The sequence below is a fragment of the Phocoena phocoena genome, chromosome 2, assembly GCF_963924675.1.
Source record: "Phocoena phocoena chromosome 2, mPhoPho1.1, whole genome shotgun sequence".
In the NCBI taxonomy this organism is placed as follows: domain Eukaryota; kingdom Metazoa; phylum Chordata; class Mammalia; order Artiodactyla; family Phocoenidae; genus Phocoena; species Phocoena phocoena.
In genome coordinates this window covers 74,297,057-74,318,661 of record NC_089220.1, presented here as the reverse complement: position 1 = coordinate 74,318,661, position 21,605 = coordinate 74,297,057, and the positions used below count along the sequence as shown (strand labels likewise).

The window sequence follows — 21,605 nt, the reverse complement described above, 5'->3', positions numbered from 1 at the left end:
CCTTCTGGAGTGACGAATCATTCCACACTTGAACAAAAACAACTGGTTTTCACATAACAGCGTTAGTAAAGAGCACCTGGAGGAAAGAGCATGACAAGAAGACTGACAGGGAGGTCAGGGCCAGAAGAGGAACTCAAAGGTGTATTAATGCGTCTGAGGCCGGGAGGACGACGTGAGCCGTTGGTGTTTTGCCAGAACACGGAGTACACTGAAAAGAATGACATCAACACAAAAGGGCAGTAAAGATGGGCACAGTTTAGACTCTGTGGAGACAAAATTTTTCCCTTGACATGACTTTCCATTTTTTTCTTTCTTTGCTCAACCCCCTCCTCTCTGCAAAGTATCAAACTCCGAAGGGAAGCTGAGCCTCCCAAAGCAGAACAGACAATAGGTTACTATGATTTAACACTTCATGTTCACAGAACATTTGGTTTACTCCCTGGTTTTAGGAGTAACATAAAAGTAACTACTCATTTGTGTTGTAACATGGTCTAGAGGGGGACGTAGCTGAGGTATCAGAATGCTAAGACTTAATTTGCGGCTCAGCCGTTGCTTCTGTGCGAATTTAGGGGACTTGATTTTTTGTGCCAAACTTTTTCCCACCTGCAAAACTGAGATAACGATTCCTGCCTTGGATGAGACATTAAGAATTAATAACACAATCGACTTGTCAACAAAAGCCACTACTTAAGTGTTTTAGCATTCTGTTTATCACGGATCTAAGCCTGAAAATAAATTTTGCAGGGAAACTTCGCCCACGGAAATGAGGACCAACCCAAATTTCAAAAAAAGTCAGCTGTTCTTCCCTCCCTAGGGGAAGTGCCCACTTGGGGTTTTTTAGGGTGCTTTCCTCTACCCTTTTAAAGTGCTACAGGGCGTGAACGGTGGCGGCAATCAGGCTCGATTCTCCACCCTTTGCACTCAGACGTGTTTAAACGGTGATACAAGGACCGAAGCATTTAAATGTTCTGACTCAGGCGTCTTTTAAATTCTTAGATCTGTCTTTACACGCTGCACTGAACGTTAAATTGATTTTACAGGTATTTTCACAAGATGTGACCCTTACAGAGCCCGAGATGAATCAAAATGCGGCGCGGGCTCTCCAGCGCCTACTTTCCTTCCGCCTGGGCAGTCAAGGATTCCCAAGGCCGAGGGCGGTCTCGGCGACCGGATACCGGGGACTGGCCGGCTTAACCCTCCCAGCGCTCCTCCTCCCCGCAGCGCCGCCCGCCGACCCTCCGGAGCAAACCTGCACAGCGTGGGCAGCTGAAGCTCCCGAGGCGGTGCCGAGGGGGCTGGGGCGGGCAGGCCGGCGGCAACACCCGGCCCCCGGCCGCCCCCGGGCTCCGGAACCTCTCCCTCGGACCGGGCTCAGGGGCTGCGGGAAGCTAGGCCCGGGAGGACCGCGCGGGGAGGTCGGGGGAGGGGAAAAGGCCGAAAGCTCACCGGAGGCAGTGGTAGGGGGCGGGGCCCCGCTCGAGGCGGGAACGCAGGCTCCGCCCCCCGCCTCGCTCGCGCCCTTAGACCCCAACGGCCGGAAGACTGGGTGTTCGGAATCCGGGCTGGGAAGGGGAGACGTCGTAGGCAGACTTCTTTACCATTTCTCCTGGGTACCTTCCCCCATGTTGAGGGCAAACGTTAAGAAGACGGTAATAATTGCCGGCTTCTACTGAGGGCCCACAATGAGTCAGACTATGCCAAGAGTTTTACTTCCCTTGCCCCGCCCCGTTTAGTTCTTAGAGTGTCCTATGAGGAAGTCACTATCATACCCATTTTACAGAGGGGAAGACTAAAGCGCAAAGAGGTTATGTGGCTTGTTCAAGGTCGCGGCTTGCAGAGTGTAAACCTGACCCAAGGGCCCTCTGAACCTTCCCAGACCTGCCGCCCACTGGCACTGCCAGCCCTGCCCCTTGGATGGGCTTCCCATCCAATTTCCTCCCCCAGGCTCCTCCTCTGCCCTCTCCTTTACCTCTCATCCTTCACTAAAACCCCTGTCTTCCTTTTTTAGACTATGTGGACATTTATTGTTTGCTTAACCAGAAGTCTGGAGCTGGGGGTCCTAAGGCTTCTTAGTAGCTCCGTGGTATCAAGGTTGTTTACAGTTCTCTTCGCAATCCCCTCATGGTCAAAAGGTGGCTTCAGAAGTTCAAGGAGTACATCCTCTCAACAGCATCCCAAGCAAGATGGAAGGGGAAGAGCCTTCTTCCTGTAACAGTCAAGGAAGAAAATCTTTCCCAGGAGCACCCAGCAGACTTTCCCATATGTCTTATTGCCAGGTTGGGTCACCTGCCCACCCCTAGACCAGTGAGCTGGATGTCTTACATTTGCCCCCCCAGATCCACCTTCTCTTCAACCTATGTAGAAGGTAAGGACTACCTCAGGACTTCAGGGTTCCCATATTCTCTGACTAGTATCAGCCAATGGGGGATCCCAGCAGGAGGTGGGAGGACAATTCCCCTGACTTCCTCTCTGGCCTTGACCTCAGGCTGGCTATGGACTTTGACCAAAGGTCATTGTTCCTCTCAGGGGGGTCTACCCACCTCTCTCTGTCTTAACCCCCACCCACCCTTTTTTCAAAGTCGACTGGAATTAGATGAATTATTTTAAAAATATTTGATGCTAAGTAAATTGCACCAAGGTTATGAAATCTCTTGCATCAGAGAAGCAGATAGTCTGGGGTAGAGGGAAAAGAATCTCAGGGCTAGATGTGCTGGGTGGCAGAGAGTTTAACCTTTTCTTTTGGTACCAACTAGAGAATTCTGCTAGCAATACATAGGGAAATAGGGTGATCCAGTGCAGAAATTTTTTACCCCTGGTCATCTTGTCAACTGCCACCTTTCATGCTTAATGTTAAAGTGCTGTCATTTTCTAAGGCTTTTAAAGATCATTTATGCTTCCTCAGTTCTGTAGTGCAGCGTCATTAAATATCAGGCATAATGTCCCTAACAAACAGCACTTGGAACAAAATAGCAAGCGTGCTTTGGTGACTCAGAGCTGATCAGAAATCTACAGAAATTTCATGTCTCATAGTTGCCAAGTTTTCTAAAATGGTACTACAAAGCTTTGGCTAAGCAGCTCTAAAGTACTGGGGGAATGAGGAGGTGAAGGGTACAGAGGCCTGTCTTCAGGTAGGAGGGCAGAGGGGAGAGCCTTGGGAAGACTTGAATTGGATCAAACCTTCACATGCAATTATCTGTTCCATCTGTGTCTCTAACAAACTGTGTGACCTTGGGTTTCTGGTTCCTTATCTGTCAAAAGGAAGAGCTAACATATTTCTAGCTCCTCCAATCTCATAGTGTTGATGTAATGATCAGATGAGATAATGGCTGAGATAATGCTTTGGAAAGACTGTCAAAGTGAGGTGTTTTACAACTGACACTTATTAAGCACTTATTAAGTGCCTTGGGAGAGACACAAAGATAAATAGGACTCAGTCCCTGCCCTGAAGAAGTTCATAATCTAGTTCAGAAGATAAAACATACATATGAAAAGCAAACAGTACATGGCAGCAAAAAGGTGTCAAAGGAGCAGTTTAGAATATAAATACCAGAAAAAAAAAAAAAAGAATATAAATACCAGAGAAACTTGAAGAAGGTACAGAACTCTTTCTGCAGGAATGGATAGGGAAGACTGAAATAAATCTTCTCTTAGCTGGGCCTGAAAGGAGAGGAAATTTGGATCATTTCGAATGGAGGAAACATCCCAGCAAGTGGAGGCAGAGACAAGGAGTCCAAGCTGCATCCTGGGTCCAAGAGGAGACCAGACCAGGTGAAGTGAAAGACTTCACAGGCCAGTTCTACTTAAGACGAGAAAGTTGAGCCTATAGACCATCCTGGCAGCTAAGACTGCAGCGGAATACCGAAAAAGGATCTTACAATCGACACCATCTGGTGTCCTTGAGCAATAAAGAATTGCGAGAGAGGCCCTAGAATTCATTCTCTTTCTCTCTTCCCATCCCTCCCTCCCTCTCTCTCTATCTCTTTGCTCTGGATTTTTTAAAAAACAGCTTTATTGAGGTATTTTGGCATACAATATTTAAAGTGTACTGCTCATTAAGTTTTGACATAACTATACATCTGTGAAACCATCACCGCAATCAACATAGTGAACATAGGCGTCATTCCCTAAGTGATTACTTGTGCCCCTTTGTAATTCCTCTCTCGGGCCCCTCGCAACCACTGATCTGCTATCTGTCACTGTAGATTAGTTTGCACTTTCTAGAATTTTATATAAATGGAATCAAATAAAGATGTACTCTTTTTTTTTGTCTGGCTTCTTTTACTCAGCATAGTTAATTTTGAGTTTTATCCATGTTGTTGCTACTCTTAACAATTCATTTTTTTTTTCAGTTCATGTTTATATTGTTGAGAAGTGCTACAGAATCCTCTTTAAAACCTTAATTTGTTTGGTTTTGTATTTAAGGAGGTGCTTCCTCCATGACCCCAAGGTACCTATCTTGGTGCTTGGCATACAGAGGCACTTATTTGTTGAAAGGATGAATTTTTGACCACCCCACAGTGCTAATACTTTATATAGTTTTGTTTGATCTGTGGGATGCTTGGCCTTTATAGGCCTGTCTCTTCATCACTGTTGTTCATCTCACCTTCTGCTATACCATATGCAAAATACAATCGCCCACTTCTTAAATGTTCTTTAATGATAAAGCCATGAACATGCTCAAGTATTCCTGAGCTAGACTCTGGTGGAGGAGGGGGTGTTAGGGGGGAGGTGGAGAAAGATAAATTAGGCATAACTCCCATTCACAATCTAGCTCTACCTTCTTGAAGACATTGCTCTTGATTGAGGATTCAAAACAATATTCAAAAACATATTCACATATGTTTTAACGATAATAAATGTAAATGGGAGTCTGAGAAAGTCTACTTAGCCTTTCAGACTTGGGCCATTCCTTTGCTGCATTGTTTAGAATTGCAGAGAAGAATGGAGATTTGCTGAGCATATCGCAGGGACTCTGCCTCCCATACCCTAGCCAGGAAACAAAACGCTGCTCCAAAGATAGAGATTTCGGGTGAGCATTTAGGATTCTACTTATCAAACTAATGGAAAGGTTTTTTTGTTTGTTTGTTTTTTTTTATTGGAAAGTTTTGAGTAGAGTATTTTCTCCCATTGAAAATTTGGGCTTACATAACCCGTTTCAAAGCTAGGACATTAAAATAGCCATTGAATTATGGAACCATGCTTAACTAAGCAGTTGTTTAGAAAAACAATTTCTTAAAGCCATACCACTTTGGGGAATTCCCTGGTGGCCTAGTGGTTAGGATTCAGTGGTTTCACTGTGGAGGCCTGGGTTCGATCCCTGGTTGGGGAACCGTCCCACATGCCATGCAGCGTGACCAAAATAAAAAATAAATAAAAATTAACAAACAAACAAACAAAGCCATACCATTTTGAAAGTATCTGAAGACAAGTAGCAGGAATATATTACGGTATTATGGACTCAGAGCTACTTTCAGCAATAAAAATTTTACAGGCAGTCAAGAGATTTCAGAATTATTTTCAAGGGTGTTCACTGGAAAATGAAGTTATTCAGAGCCACAACTATTGATTAAGCTAGAAAATTTCATGCCCATTGTAAGTACATGATTTAAGGAGAAAACAGGTGGATAAAGAAAATATGTAATCAACCTATGACATCAAATGAAAATTTTAGAACAAATGTTCATAATGTGTCACTTTTGCAGACGCTTAACCCTTCCAAGGGGCTTTCAAACCCAGCGCTGTGGCTTCAAGGGTGGCCTGACTGTTCATGGAAACTTGTTATACAAACTGGAATGAGCCTGGTTTTACTGAGATGCTGTTGTGAGCTAGGATATAAACAAGGCCTGATAGGAAATTTTGGATCTCAAAGAAAAGCTGAGAAGTTTGGCTCAAAAAATGGGACAGATTGAAACCATTTTTACCAAAGGAATATGAAACAGTTAAAGGAAATTGACTCAGACAAGACTCATATCATTTTGAAAAGCTAGACATGAAGCACACGTGTTCAGTTCTTGTTATAACCGACTGAGTGTGGTGCTGTAATGCGCAAACACGTACCAGGCTGATAAAGTATTTCCCTGGGCTTTAAACTGGTGATGACACTGTCTCATACTGAGCTGCATATGGAAGAGATTTTCTCCTTTAAAAATTGTGTCAGAGCCAGTGGGAGAAATAGACCTACCAAAGGGCATTTGGAGTTTCATGCTTGGGAAGAACATACACTGTAAATATTGAAACGTCTCCTATGATTAAGGTGTTATGCAAAAAAAAAAAAAAAAAAAAAACCTTGAGGAAGTTAGCAATTTAGTATACTTTCTATATTCCATTTACCAAAGAGGAATTTTGCCAAACTAATTTATAGTATTCAACCATGGTAGCTAAGTAGATTAAGTGTTACATCTGGGTTTCCCATGACTGGGTTGCTGTATAAAAACACAGGCACAGATATTTCTAGAATGCATGCTTTTCTTGGGCAGCATTTCAAAACTAGTTTATCGGTATTTTCAAATGATTAATAATGGGAGACTCTATGGATGGGGAGCCCTTGATCATCCAAATCAAGGGTTACTGACTCATAAGTCTATGGGAGGGCTTCCCTGATGGCGCAGTGGTTGAGAATCCGCCTGCCAATGCAGGGGACACGGGTTCAAGCCCTGGTCCGGGAAGATGCTGCGGAGCAACTAAGCCCGTGCACCACAACTACTGAGCCTGTGCTCTAGAGCCCGCGAGCCACACCTACTGAGCCCACGTGCTACAACTACTGAAGCCCGTGTGCCTAGAGCCCATGCTCCGCAACAAGAGAAGCCACAGCAATGAGAAGCCCCCACACTGCAACAAAGAGTAGCCCCGGCTCGCTGCAACTAAAGAAAGCCCGCGCACAGCAACGAAGACCCAACGCAGCCAAAAATAAATAAATAAATAAATATATTAAAAAAAAAAAAAAGTCTGTGGGAGCCAGGCAGGTAATTAATGTATGAAGGGCACAGACCAAAGAGTGGTGGGGACTGTGACAAACTAAGGAGAGAATACATCAAGCAAAGGAGCAGCCATCACTCAGTTCCGACCAGTTGCTGCCATGTGGCAATGGAAGCCCGGGGTGACAGAGCTTCTGATTATTCAAAAAACCTTAGAAACCCAGCTCTTTGTGTATAATATCCAGATTTTTATATGAAATCTCCTGAAATGTAAATGTTGGCAACCAGTTATTTTATTCATAATAGCTTATTATTATTACAGAGGAAGTACACGTGCATTGTATAAAAACGGAAAATGTAGGCCAACAACAACAGAACATATTCCCACCACTCAGAGAGCACCACTGTTAACAACTTAGTGCATATCCTTTCAGATCTTTTTATTCATAAATATATAGACATTTTAAAAGCAAAATGATTATGGTTTTGGAACTGGTATTTTATTAATGATTTTGACCTTTCCATTTCAGTAAATTTTCACCCCATCTAATCCCCTGTCCATATTAAAACATTTCCAGTTGACCACAAACATCTTTTGTAGCAATTTGTTTAAACTAACAGGGAACCCAGGACCATGCATTGTATTATTATTGTATACCTTAAGTCTCTTTCATAGCAGTTTTGGCTTAAAAAAAAAAAATCATACTGACTTGCTGAAGAGAGCTGGCCAGTTGCCCTGCAGAATGCTTCACCTCCTAGATTTGTCCAGTTGCTTCCTCCTAGTGTCCATTAGTTTGTTTCTCTATCCCCAATATTTCCTGTAAACTGTAAGTTATATCTAATACTTCTTTTGGGGTAGGGAGCAGCTAGAATATATGCTAGGTCAGGTTATGTATTTGTCTCATACCAGAACTAGCCTACTGGTAAGTGATACCAAGACTGTTTCCAGGAAGTGAGTGATGACAGTCTGATCCCTCCAATATAGTTACATTTTTGTCCTCAAGTTTGTAAATTGACAGTGTTACTTGGCGCTGTATGGATGTGCAGTTGTCTACCAATCATTTCACCTATGGTGTTTAACACCAATTAATAATCTTTGCTAGGATCAATAGTTTTATTAAAGTTCACAAAATGCCATTTTTCCAATTCTGTCATTCTTTCTACATTTATTAGCTGGCATTTTTTCCTTCTTCAACTAGGGTTCAAGTTAATACTATAAAAAATAACTCCCAGTGGGCCAAACTCAATGCATTTGGGGACAGGATTTAGCCAGTGGGCTGCCGCCTTCTGATCTACACTCTAAGCCAGACCGTTTCATCACTGTCACCTGTACCCTGCGCATTAGGTCTCATTGTAACACTCAATTTCTTTGCATTTGTTGACATGTTGCTTGTAATCTTCTCACCGCATTTTACGTGTGTATTTATCTCCCTGGCTGGACTGTGACTTTCTCAAGGACAGGGACTCCCCTGCAGTATATTTCCTTTGTTTCCCCTAATGTGCTCTTAAAGGTACTTTGGTGATTGCTAATCCTAATTAACAAAAAAGCACTAATAAGAACCAAAAGTTTTCATTATTATCTCTCGTGTTCCCTGGCTTTCCCGCTAAAACTTGCCCTAATTATCTGTCATAGTGAAGCACTTGTCTCATTTACAGTTTACTTATGCCCTGGGAGTCCCTGGGTGGGGGTAGTGGGGAGGGAAGAGGGGAAATAAGCTCTTTATTAGTCTTCAGAAGTTGGAAAGTCATTTTCCAGCTGTGTGACCTTGGGTAAGTCCCATCATCACTCAGAGTTTCCATTTCTTCATTCAGTAAAATGAGGTGACAGCGATATCTCTAAACGCACACCTCGCTTGGCTCTAACTCTCTAGGATACAAGCCTAACCAGTACCTTTTAGTAGATTTCCTCCTAAACCATCTCCCCCTGCTCCCTTCACATGGGTCAACACTATCCTTTCTAAGAGGAGAGTAGCTGAAATAATACCCACAGTGGACAGAATTTGCCTCTGATGACTTCCCGACCATCACAGTTAGACCGGTCTAATCCATATGTCCCAGGAACAGTCTGCTCCGATTTCCAAGGTCAAACCTTAGGACCTCCTTCCCAACGAGGGCCAAGCGTGGACAACAGGGTCCTCCACAAGCAATTGACACAGCAGAGGCCCAGCCTTAGGTCTTCCTTGCTGCAAGGGAGGAGAGAATGGAGAGGATTGAGATTGGTTGGACCCTTGTCCTTCTTGTGGAGTCTTGCCTTTAGGATTCTGAATGCCCCTAGGCCAGCTCTGGGGTATGGGTCCTTCTAAAAAAAGAAATAAAAAGAAATAAAAATGCTTCAACTCACTGCTTCTTCCCAATCCTTTTCTCGCAGTCGTTAGTCTCTTTTTATTCCCCCCTTCTTATTCCCTTCCATCTAGGTACAGTCTCAGGGACCTCATCCAAATGGCTTTCTGTGCCCTGAAACAGCTTTCTCTTATGTCCTCCTTGACTGAGGATGGTCTCCAGCCTGATTATAAATGGAGTCTTACCATTTCTGTGGCCTTGAGAGCTCCAGGTGGAAGGGGAAGCAGTCAAGTCTCTAAGAAGTAAGGCAGAGAACCCGCACCAGCCGGCTTATTCACAAGCCCCATTCTGGCCTGTAGCAAACAGGGCTGGCCAGAGCAAATAGCTCAAGTCTGCTGTGAAAGCCTGACCCCTGTCCGTGACTCTCATCTAAAGAGACACAAAATGGATCCATAATTCTTCCATTTCCCCTTTTGCTGTCTCCGGCCTATTGGCTGTTGATGAAAATCAGGTGGCAAATTGGCCAAACAAGATCCACCTGTTGCTGTATCCTTGGCAGCATCCCATGAATCTTTCAATACCAACAGGAAATAGTAAATAGAACTGCTAAGGATGAACAATCTCCCCATGAACAGGAAGGGAAACTCTTGAGATGTGGGGTACACTTGGAACTTGCCAGTGATGCCGTGTGACAGCTGGGGCTACTCCTATGCCATGGCCTGCCTTCCCTGGGCCCGTCTTCATCAGATATTAGCACTTGTTTTTCCTCAGGAAGGAGGGAGAAAGTAGCCCTAGTGGCAAGGACAGAGTCTTGGGGACCCCTCAGGGTGAGGACAGACGAGCACAGACCTAGAAAGGAATCAGCTAGTCAGTGGCAGAGGGAGGCCAAAACCACTGTAAGAAACAAAGGGTCAGAGTGACAGAGTGGACAAGACCCCCGAGAGTAAAACAACTGAAGGGATGGATGTAAGGCTACACGTGCTTGTCTGCATTTCCCAGACCTGGAGCAGCCTGGTGAGAAATTTTCCCAGTCACAGAGCCTTTGTATTCACTTATTTAATAACAATAGTTCAGAAGAAGCAATCCCAGCTGTAGAACACGTAATTTTGTTTCAGAACATTACCCTGCCAAAAAAAAAAAAGTGCATTTCCCCCACTCTGGCACTCCACGGTGTGAATCTGATCTCTTACCTTCACTCAGAGGCCTCTTTTATGCAATTCCCAGGTTGGCTGGCAAAGTCATCTTAGAATCATCCCTAAATGTGGAATTTCTGTTCTCAAGAGTCATTTCCAATATGAAACTCTAAGTGGTGGAGAATAAAGACTAAGGATCAAAGGTTATCAGATTAATTTGCCTAAAACCAATTCACCTAGAGACAGTTTCAAATAAGTATTTATCAAATCTGCAGCATTTCAAAAAGTTTGGCAGATTCACCCTTTTTTTCATTGCTGTTGTCTGTACACCTTTGTTAGTCAACTGAGCGTGCCACATGCCTGTTTATTTGTTGAGACGATATTGGCCTTTTAACAGCAGGAATGTAGTAGACAGACCAAGGCATCAAAATCATATTGAGCTCTGTTAGTTTTCAAAGCATCTAATTTGGAAAAGAATATTGGATTAAGAAACACAAAAAATGATACACAAAATGTCTGTACCAATTCTATTTATTGCTGGAAACTTTAAAAAAAGTTTGAAAAGTAGGTAACAGAAAAAGATATCCATAAAGGCAGGAAGCAATCTCGTCATTTACAAAGTGCTGCAAATTTGATAAATTTATGCTGCTGATAAACTCAGGGGTACTCTTCGATGAAAAGATGTAATGCCTTGAAATACCCAAGCGTGACAAAAACGAACAGAACAACTAGATGGCTATAAAAATACCCAAAAGGGAACTCAGCTTTTGGCAAACTGGTCATCAAGTGAACTTTAAGTAAACAAGTTTTTAGTGGATTGGTTTTAAGAGATCTAGCCAAACTGATCAGAACCAAGTGAAAGTGTTTTGCTTCTCTGGCTCCTGGAACCTCAAGAGTTTGGGAGCTGTGGTGGAAATAACTTTGGTTTCCTCTGAGAGGCAGCAGGTCTGGAGAGCTGAACTACTACTAATGAACCAAGTGTAAGAGTCCCCTGACGAGAGAGAGAGAGGAGAGAGAGAGAGAGAGAGAGAGAGAGAGAGAGGGAGAGAGTGTGTGTGCCCGTGTGTGCACACAAACGTATACTAGAGATACAGACTAGAATCAGACCTTTAGAAACTACTGGAACCTGCCTGTGTGTGCCTGTTATGTGCTACAGCACAGGCTGCACACCTGGAAAGGCCAGTCACCCACATCACGGCAACTGGAGGGCTCCTCCTCCACAATCCATTTGGAATGTCTTGATCTTTGGGTCTCTGGCCCTTGGGGCCCTCCCTAGAGGACTCTTCTGCCAGGGCTACAGAGTGCCTTCCTTTTCTTGGCTGGCCTCAGAGGGGCCCACTGGCCAGAGGAATTTGTCAATGGTGGTGACGGCAGTGGCAGTGACTGCATCTCAGATATACTGGGTTGGCCAAAAAGTTCGTTTGATGTTTTCCATGAGATGGCTCTAGTAGCACTTAGTTGTCTTTAACTTCATTTGAAACAATTTTGTTAGATTGTATTGTGACAGCTATCACATCAGTGTGCATTTAAAAAAAAACTTATGAAAATTGGTGTATTTTTGTGTAGCCATTTTAATATTGAAGATAGAAGAAAAAAGGAACATTTTCGGCATATTATGCTTTATTATTTCAAGGAAGGTAAAAACACAACTGAAACGCAAAAAAAGATTTTTGCAGTGTATGGAGAAGGTGCTGTGACTGATCGAACGTGTGAAAAGTGGTTTGCGAAGTTTCATGCTGGAGATCTCTCGTTGGATGAAGCTCCGCGGTTGGGTAGACCAGTTGGTTGATAGCAATCAAACCAAGACATTAACTGAGAACAATCAACGAGGGAGACAGCTGACATCCTCAAAATATCCAGATCAAGCGCTGAAAATCATTTGTACCAGCTTGGTTATGTTCATCGCTTTGATGTTTGGGTTCCACCTAAGTTAAGCGAAAAAAAAAATGTTCTTGAACATAGTTCTGCATGCGATTCTCCACTGAAATGTAACGAAAACGTTCCGTTTTTGAAACAAATTGTGACGGGTGACGAAAAGTGGGTACTGTACAATAATAACGTGGAATGGAAGAGATCGTGGGGCAAGCAAAATGAACACCACCAACCACACCAAAGGCCGATCTTCATCCAAAGAAGGTGATATTGTGTATATGGTGGGATTGGAAAGGAGTCCTTTACTGCGAGCTCCTTCCAGAAAACCAAATGATAAGTTCCAACAAGCACTGCTCCCAATTAGACCAACTGAAAGCAGCACTCGATGAAAAGCATCCGGAATTAGTCAACAGAAAATGCATAATTGTCCATCAGGATAACGCAAGACCGCGTGTTTCTTTGATGACCTGGCAAAAACTGTTACAGCTTGGCTGGGAAGTTCGGATTCATCCGCTGTATTCACCAGACAACGCACCTTCAGATTTCCATTCATTTCGGTCTTTACAAAATTCTCTTAATGGAAAAAATTTCAATTCCCTGGAAGACTGTAAAAGGCACCTGGAACAGTTCTTTGCTCAAAAAGATAAAAAGTTTTGGGAAGATGGAATTATGAAGTTGCCTGAAAAATGGTAGAAGGTAGTGGAACAAAACAGTGATTACACTGTCCAATAAAGTTCTTGGTGAAAATGAAAAATGTGTCTTTTATTTTTACTTAAAAACCGAAGGAACTTTTTGGCCGACCCAATAATTGGCAGGGGGCTGTCGGGCATTGAGCCGCTGCATGTGACAGCCGTGGCAGAGCAAGTGCCCATCCAGAGGGAAGCAGCAGCAGCCTTCCTCGTCACTCAGCTGCATCCGGCAGTCCTAGGGAAGAAGGACACCTAGTTTACCTCAGCCCAGGAACCAGGGACATCGTGGAAGTCGGCCCTGCTGGGCACTAGACTCCCAGTGACTGGGGAAAAGGGGGCGGGGTTGGAGGGGGATGAACTCCCAGAAGAGAAACCTGAGAAAATACCTCAGCTGGACGCCAGGTGTCGCTGCTACAGCAGAAATAATGAGACAGGCTCCCATTTCCAGCTGTTACCAGGAGTCCCTAGTTTTGGGAGTCTTGACTCTGGGGAAGCCAGATTTAGAAAGGACTAAACGACCACACCCAGAGAGAGTGGCTGAAGGACGCGAAAGAGACTGGAGATGGGTCAGAGCTCCTTCCTGGTTTCCCGTATCCTAGACCTCTCCTACAGACTGTGGCAGTTCTAGGACTTCACTCCCCCAGCCCCCTTCTAGCTCTCCTCTGGGAGCCCAGGCGCCCAACACTCACCTCGCAGTGGTAGCACTCAAAGTGATAATCTCGGTCCATGGATATCACCCTCACAATGTCCTCACAGCCCTGAAATAATGCACACCCCCATGGGCATGAGAGCAGCGCGATAACCCCAACTCTCCCCTCCCCCACCAGCCCCCCTTCCAACGGGAAGATCATACAAGAGGCCTCCAGAGCCTCTCTGCCACAGTCTGCAGCTTTGAGGTGGCCTCTGCAAACCCTGCGGGAACTTTCCCCCTCTCCTTCGTTGGCCTCCAGGAAGGCATGTTCCCTCGTGGAGCCTCCCCTCTGTCCAGGGGCTCAGGCCTTACAGAGGGAAAGGAAAGAGGCAGGCTGCATCAATAAAGTAAGCTAAGCCGGGGACGAGGAGACCCAACGGGGCCTGGTTCCTTGTGGGCTTTTGGCTTCTCTCCCTTGGCACACACGGCGGCGTAAATCATTTCTGACCCCTTCCTACCAGCCCTGAGGATTCTTCCCACCTTTTTCCAGCCCCTACATCTGGGGGCTGGTGACCTTGACTTCAGAGAAAGTCTTCTTCTCTGGACTGGGAGAAAAGAGATGGAGCCTGGGTCCAGCAAGGCTGTCAGACAAGTCCAGGCCCGGATGCTGGGGTCAGGGTGATGACCCAGAGAGCAGAGTCACACGGGAATCTTCGCGGAGTACATTCCTCAGCACCACTGCCTCCCAGGGGAGGCCAGGCGGCATGTCCCCAGTCCCTCCCCAGAGGCAGCAGCACTGGCTGCCCTGCAGGAGAACACAGACATACTGACCTCTGAGGGGAGGATGGGTTGGCCACAGGCCGCACACTTAGGAGCGTAATTCCTGAAAGACAGAGGACAGAGGGGAGCTGAGGCGGGGGAATCCCTGAGCCCAGGTCCACACCACACCCCGGGCGGGGGACTCACTTGTGGTAGTCGGTGACACAGTACACCTGGTTGGAGAAGTCCACAGTGAAGGGGATGCCGTCCAGGCACTTGTTGCAGACGATGCATCGGAAGCAGCCTGGGTGATAGGACTTTCCCATTGCCTGGAGGATCTGGCTCGTGGGGCGGGAGGAGAATCAGTCTCTGCTCTCCAGCTACCGACTGACGTTCCCTGCTGCTCCCACTAACCTCATCTGAGCCCCTGCTCTCGTCCTAGAACAATGCTGTGTAATCTGGGAGGACCAAGGAGTCTTAAAATGGAGGCAGAAACCCTGAAAAAGGTCTTAGGGAGCATCCAGACCAGTGTTTCTCAGACTTGGCTGCATATCAGGGTCACCCAGGGAGGTTTTTAAGCCCATCAATGCCTGGGTCCCACCCAGAAGTATTCACCACAGTCTCTGGTGATGACCCAGCATTGGTATTTTCTTTACTTCTTCCCAGGTGACCTGCTAGGCTGCCAGGGCTGTGAACCACTGACTCAACCCAACTCCTCCTTACAGAAAAGAAAACTGAGCTTCAACTGGTCCCAGCCAGTAGCAGAAAGGGGATTAAGCCTCAGGACCCCACACTCCTGGCTCAGGTGGAGGGCCGGGCTGTGCCTGCAGAGTTAGGGAGTTAGAGATCACGGGAGCCTGGGGTGGCAGGCGGAGGAGTCCAGACTTGATCCCATAGGCAAAGAGAAGCCACTGTAAACAGTGGTTCTGGGGAAGAATGGGACGCAAGTAGTTGCTGATAGGGTTCCTCCCCCCACCTTTTCTCAGTATCCATTTAGTTCCTGATTCCACCCCTCGGCCCCTCAGCCTCACAGTCTCAGCTGAAGACACTGTGCTTACCTTCTCCAAAATCAAGTGACCACAGACACAGCATTTCTCAGCTGCCTCCTGAAACCCTGAAAACTAGGAGGAGAAGACCAAGGGAGGATGTTACGGGCCGAGAATGACCAGATGGGTGGAACCCCAGTGGGCCACAGAGAAAGGGGTGGGAGCCAATTCCAGGCCCAGGGGACCCCTCACTCACCAGATAATCTTCCTCACAGTACACAGAGCCGTTGACGCTGTAGAAAGCCTTGCAGCGCAAAGTTCGCCCTAGAAGCAGTAGACAAGGGGCTGGAGCCTCTCCCAGAGTCCAGGCACAGGGCGTCCCCGCCACGGGGTAACTGCTCTCCGGTGTTTCATGATGCGTTTAAATCTGGATTTCAGAGCTTGTCCTCCTAACTGCTGTCTGTCCCGTCTCCCCACACAGATACCCCATCTGATGCAATTCCAATTTGTTTGGTCTCACTCCTGCCAATCCCCACTCCTTCGCTTGCTATTTCTCCAGCTCCTGCCCCCCTCAACAGTTTTCTGTGACCCTGCTTTAAAGCGGTGCCGCCTTCTCCAGTGCCTGTGCTTGCTCGGGGAGCCACCTGGGAAAGCAAAGCCAACCACAGGCTGGGGGACAAGGTCAAGGGGCTCTGAACACGGGGCCCTACAATGCGCTCAGAGACCATCACACTGTCATGGACTTTGCCCTCTGGGACCTTTCGACCCAGGAGCTCCTGCACAGCTCTCCTATCCTCCTAGCCCTGTCTGTCTCCCAGGGATAGGCTCCATGGAGGTCAGGACATACTGGGACTACTGTTGGGGACAAAGTGCTTTGTTTGAGAGCAAAGTTGGTCCCCTTTCCTGCTGCACTAGGCTGCTTCCCCAAGCTTAGAGGGACCCAGAGTCGCCGGGGTCAGAAGCAGCCCAGGATCTTCTGCAAGCAGACAAGGCAGGACTGCTCCCCATGAAACCAACACCCAGGAACTGCTCCAGGGTGTCTAAATTATCAGGGATGAGGAGGAATGAGACAAGGGTGGAGAATGGGCAAGTTTCCCACCTCTGCCCTCTTCTCATCAAAATCTCCACTGCCAGCTCTGTCCAGTGGTTTAGAAAAGTTGACTTAGAAACTTATGAGACACAAGGGAGTAGAGAGAGGGAGAGAGACATTCCCAGAAGAGGCTCTATAAACAGAAGGACAAACAGATAGATGAATCTAAAGGGAGCCAGGCAGGGGATGGGAGTGGCTGGAGTCAGACAGGCAGAGATAGGAAATTAAAGGTCCAGCAAAGGAATCAGAGTGGGTAAGCAGGGGGGGCCGGGTAATGAGGGAGGTGAGGGAAAGGCTGGGGAGTTGAGGCCGCTGGGAGCACCCCCTGCTCCTGGCGGGCCTCCTGAGCTAACAGCAGCGGGCATTCCTGGAGCGTGATGTCATCAGCTTGGCATGGCCCGGTGGCCTGCACTCCAGCGAGGTGGCTGAACTCTGACCAGCCGAGAGAAAACCCCCCTCTCCACTCCCCCACAGCTCCCCGCTCCCTCAGCCCACCCCACCCTTCCCACATTCCAGTCTTTCACTGTCGCCCCAGGCAACTCAAGTCGGCTGCCCAAGACCAAGCCCCTCCAAGGAGAGGCCGGAGGGCTGGGAGGGAGTCCAGGCTGGGCAAGCAGGAAGGCAGAAGAAAGAGGGAGGAATAGAGCGGAGGAAAGAGGCTCAGCAGAGGGAGGGCTGACCTCAGCAAGGGGCGCCAACATGGGGGCGGGCGGGAGAGAGCCAGGTAGAGCACAGAGAAGGGAAGCAAGAGAGAAGGTGGGGGCCAGACCAGCAAATGGAGCGGCACAAGCCCTGCTTTCCCTAGGCACTTGTGAGTGTGTATGTGCGGGGAGTGCTTGAGGCCTCAGGCCCTGGTCCACAAGGTCTGGGGGCTGCACTCACCACAGGAGCAGCAGACAAAGCACTGGGTGTGGTAGAGGCTGTCCAGGGCCTGGCAGGCGTTGCTCTGCCCATAGATGCCTTTGTTGCACTTGATACAGGTGCCTGAGAGGAGAGAAGAAGTTGTCAGCATCATGGCGCACTCCCCCAGCTCAAAACCAGGGATTCCTCATCTTTCCTGATGGCAAAGGACCACCAGTCACAGCCTCCTTTTGACGGGCTCCCTTTTGGGAAGAGAGAGTTAATGGGATGCAGCAAGGTTTTGGCTGGGCAGACTTATTCTTGTTTTCTGATTAATCAACAGACATTTTCTGAACATCTATTTAGTGCCTCGCAACAATATTGTGCCCAATACTGTGGAAAATTGGAGAAACTCAAAGATATGGTCCCTGGACTTCAGATGCTTGGTTCCCGTTGGGGAGAAAAGACTAATCAGGCAAGATATGATCCCCGTTGCACTGTGTGGGACAGTCAGAGATGTGAGTCCATAAGGGCCCAGCAGCAGACTGGAAAAAACTTCCTAGTGAAAGCACGCCAGGTGCAGAAAGCCTCTCCAGGACCTCGGCTTCTCCATCTGTCAAATGAACTGCCATTCGGCTACAGAAGGGCTTCTTTTTTTTGCCCCTCCCGCTGCGGAGCACAGGCTCCGGACGCGCAGGCCCAGCGGCCATGGCTCATGGGCCCAGCCGCTCAGTGGCACATGGGATCTTCCCAGACCGGGGCACGAACCCGTGTCCCCTGCATCGGCAGGCGGACTCTCAACCACTGCGCCACCAGGGAAGCCCCAGAATGACTTCTGCTCTGTACCTCTAGGCTTCCAAAGATGGAAGGAAGGATCTGGCTCAGCAGAGGGCCCTGTGCAGAGGGGACCATGTGAGTGTGACTCCTCTGGGGAGGTGGCTGCTGAGAATGCAGGGTGTGTTCCAAGGATTGAGGGTTGCAGAGGAAGGGGGGAAGGGAGGCAGAACCCCTCATGTTTCCCTGTCATCTTCTATCATAGGAGGAACAGAGCCAAACTGCTCTTCCCTGACATCTCCTCTAAAATACATAACACCTGGCTCTGGCAACCCCCTTTCCTGGGTGTGTTCTTCCCTCCTTCCACTCCCCAATTCCAGGCCCATGAGTGAGGGCTAGGGCCTGTCTTTGGGGAACAGATCCCAACGGGCCCGCCTCACCCCGCCCCACCTCTCCCCCCTCGGCACACTGCCACACTCCTTGCCTGTTGGGGCCCATCCAGTCTTTGCCCAGGGGCTTGGGAGCCCGTGCAGCAGCTGCAGCGACTGATGGGCCCAGGCCTGTCCTGCTCCCACCCTCTGGCAGCTGGGCAAGGCTGTAGCCAAGGAAGAGGGCCCCTACTAGGGGCAGGAGTAGGAGGGTACAGTCAGGCTGGGGGTTCTGTCAGAGGAGGCAAACTGACCCCTAGGGAGAGAAGCAGCCCTCCCCCTCACCGGGGTCCAAGGCTTCCCCAGGGGAGGGGAGCTCTGCCCCAAGATTGCCATGCCAGGGGGCCCTGTCAGAGCCATTTCTTTGGGAAGCCTTGGACATTACGGGAAGACAAGAGCCAACTGCTCAGGCATGTCCGCCTCACCTCCTCTAACCCAGCATATCCACTTCTAGGTTCTTCCTGCCATATTACTGCACTCTCTCCCAGCTCCTTTCTTCCTTCTGGTTCTGATGGCTTAGCCGAGGAGACTTCTCTCCACCCATCAACCACTTCTCCCCAGCCTCAAAAGAAAACTGCTAAAAGGATCCTGTCACATAGTCTCCCGTGACCAAAGCATCATCTGCTCTGGGTTTTCCTCTCTCAGGTGGGGGCGGGGTGGGGGGGAAATGGGGGAAGGTTGGAGTTGAACTAGCCTGCAGCCCTGCTACCTCTGAACCTCCTCCCTTACCTTCCTTCCCTGGCTGGGTTCCTCTCTCTATCTACATTTCTAGCCACAGTGTTCTAGAGCATGGGGTCTGGGGCAGGAACATGGATGGTGAGAAAGGTAAGATGCTGGGAACACTGAAGAGGCTCACAGACCTAGGAGCAGGCCCTCCACTTCGTTCTGTACTTCCTATCACAATCAGATTAGCATTATTTTATACAGTGAAGTGGTGCCTGTGGGTCTTGACTAAAAGATCGTTCAAGACACCAATATCCCCCCCCACAATAGCCGAGACATATAATCAATTAACACTTCCTGAAGGTAACTGCGTCCGGGAGAGAGGCGGCGACCAGGTTTCTTTAGCAGCAGTAAATAAGGGGCTACTTCGTGCCTGGATTCTGAGCAGGTTATGGCCAGAACTGAAGCCCGGGTTATTTCTGGCAGTATACACGGTCGCCATCCATCCAGGGGTGGTGATGTCCCGGTGGTCAAGGCTTCTGCCCTGACTTCCGGAGGATGGGGAAAACAGAAGCTGACACCACCGGGTATCGGCTTAAATGCCCACCCACGCACGGAGCCAGCAGGACCGGGGCCAGACGGCAGTAGGGTCTCTGCTTTCCGTCCCAGGGCTTTCTTCCTCCCCCCGGGCTCCTTTCCCCGACCGCGGCCACACCACAGCTCCGCGCGTGTTAGGAAGCAGCTCCCCCACTCCCTACACCCCACCTCAGCCCAGTGCCGCGCGGCCGGCCCCGCCCGCGGGCACCTGGAGCGCCCGGGCAGGAGCCGGCACGCACGCGGCCCACCCGCCCCGCCCCCCCACCCGCGCATTCCCCAAATTCCTGCGGGCGGAGCCTGGGCCCGGCTGGGGGCGCGGCGCGCAGGAGCCTGCAGGGGCAACGCCGCCGAGGGGGGAGCAAGATGGGGGGGTGCTCTCCCAGCCCCACTTGGTTCCCCTCAACAAGGCCTCCTACCGCGAAAAACCCAGGCTCTAAAGCTGAGGAACTGGGATTCACGAGATCATCAGGGAGGTTGAATTTAGCAGGAATAAGGTGCCCGTGGTCCATTTGAAACCCAGTGGGAAGGGGAAATTCCTCTTGCCTCTTTCCTAGCCCCGCGTCTCTGCCGCCGACTTCCCAGCGCCCGCCGTCGGGGCAGTGGGGAACCGAATGCGGTGACGGGTCTCTTCCCGTCCCTAACCACTTCTCTCACTCACCAAAGTAGTCCTCTCTGGACTCCGGTTCCCGCATCCGGGCCCGGGCGGCCTCTGGAACGAACGCACCTGGCGGCTCCTCGAGACCTGACGGCTCAATGCCCGAGGGTTCTCCGCGGGCGCCGGCTTCTCGCCCACCTGTGCCCACCGTCAGGCGCAGCAACGCTGTTAGTTCATCTTGGTATCGGGCGCCCGCGGCGCAGTCCCCATAGCCAGTCACCGAGTGTCGTCCGGGTTGTGCCCCTCGTCTCTCCAAGGGCCCTGCCGCTCCCACTCCGGCCCCGGCTAGAGCTCCCGGGCTGCCCAGGGCTGGGGGATACGAGTGGCGGCTTTCCTGGCAGCCGAACCCCGCGGGCCGATGAGCGCACAGTCGGTCCAGGGCAGCGTGGAGCTCGGGGTAGGCGGACGGCACCCCTCCAGAGGAATAGCCCGCCGGAACCCCGGCCAGAGGTGGGCCAAACAGGCATGGCCCGGCGGGCAGGGGGCTGCCGTGGCGCTGGTCGTAGCCCATGCTGATGCCGCTGGTACGGTTGCTGCAGGGTCGGCTACCTCCGGCTCCACCAGCCCCCGCCCCATCCAGCAGCAGACTGCCCCGGGGGCTGGACGGCTTGCTCGCGTCGCTGGCTGAGCTACTGGCGAAACTGGAGCGGGGGCTTAGGGCTGGGGCCGTCTCCAGCCGAAAGTCGGGGGGCAATGACTGAGGTAGAGGCAAGGCCCGGGTGGGAGGCGGCCCCCCGGGAAAGGAGCCTTCGTAGCGCGGCGCCTCAAAGGAGCCGCGAGGGTTCCGCTCAGCGTCCAGGGGGCCTTGCTCCCGGGCTGGCTCCAACGGCTCATCCCCAGGTCCCCCAGTAGCTCCACGGGGCCCTGATTTCCTAGGTCCCCCCAACCCACTCAGGCGCCCCTTGCCCGGCCCGGGGGTCCCATCAGACCCAGACCTGCTAGATTCACCCTTTCTGCGGCCGAACTTGGCGCTGCCGGAGTCCGAGAGTCTTAACTTCTCCAGCAGGCGACTGGCTTTCTCCCCTAACCGCTCCATGCCCTCGGGCCTGGGGCCTCCAGCCCCCTCCCCGCCCGGCACCCTGCAGCGTCTCGGCGGCCGCTTCTCTTTCCCTGCGGCCGGACTTCGCTTCCCCAGGGGCACAGGATAGGCACAGGGGTTTAGCGGGCGCCCCGGATGCCCGGCGCCAAGAATCCCGCAGCATCCCCCAGCGAGAGGGGTTGCGTCCCCCCGCGCATCAGGGGTTAAGCGGGGCTAGAAGTGCCTACGGCCGCGGCTGTCCGGTCCGCAGGTCTA

At 49.8% G+C, this 21,605-nt stretch overlaps 1 protein-coding gene across 1 annotated transcript; it reads right to left on the bottom strand.

Annotated features, from left to right (window-relative positions):
- Positions 1-18,075: 18,075 nt before the first annotated feature.
- Positions 18,076-21,347, bottom strand: AJUBA (ajuba LIM protein). The gene is made up of 2 exons (XM_065872426.1): positions 20,315-21,347; positions 18,076-18,119 (listed from the first exon to the last, which is right to left on the bottom strand). Exons 1-2 carry the CDS (start codon positions 21,345-21,347, stop codon positions 18,076-18,078), a joined length of 1,077 nt encoding a protein of 358 aa, XP_065728498.1.
- Positions 21,348-21,605: the final 258 nt, after the last annotated feature.

Bases quoted from the DNA above. Each gene is read 5' to 3' on its own strand.
- AJUBA (XM_065872426.1), bottom strand. From the start codon at position 21,347: ATGGAGCGGTTAGGGGAGAAAGCCAGTCGCCTGCTGGAGAAGTTAAGA. The intron at 18,120-20,314 runs GTGAGTGAGAGA...ACCTCCCCAGAG, and splicing joins GTCCAGAGAGGACTACTTTG to GAGTCACACTCACATGGTCC.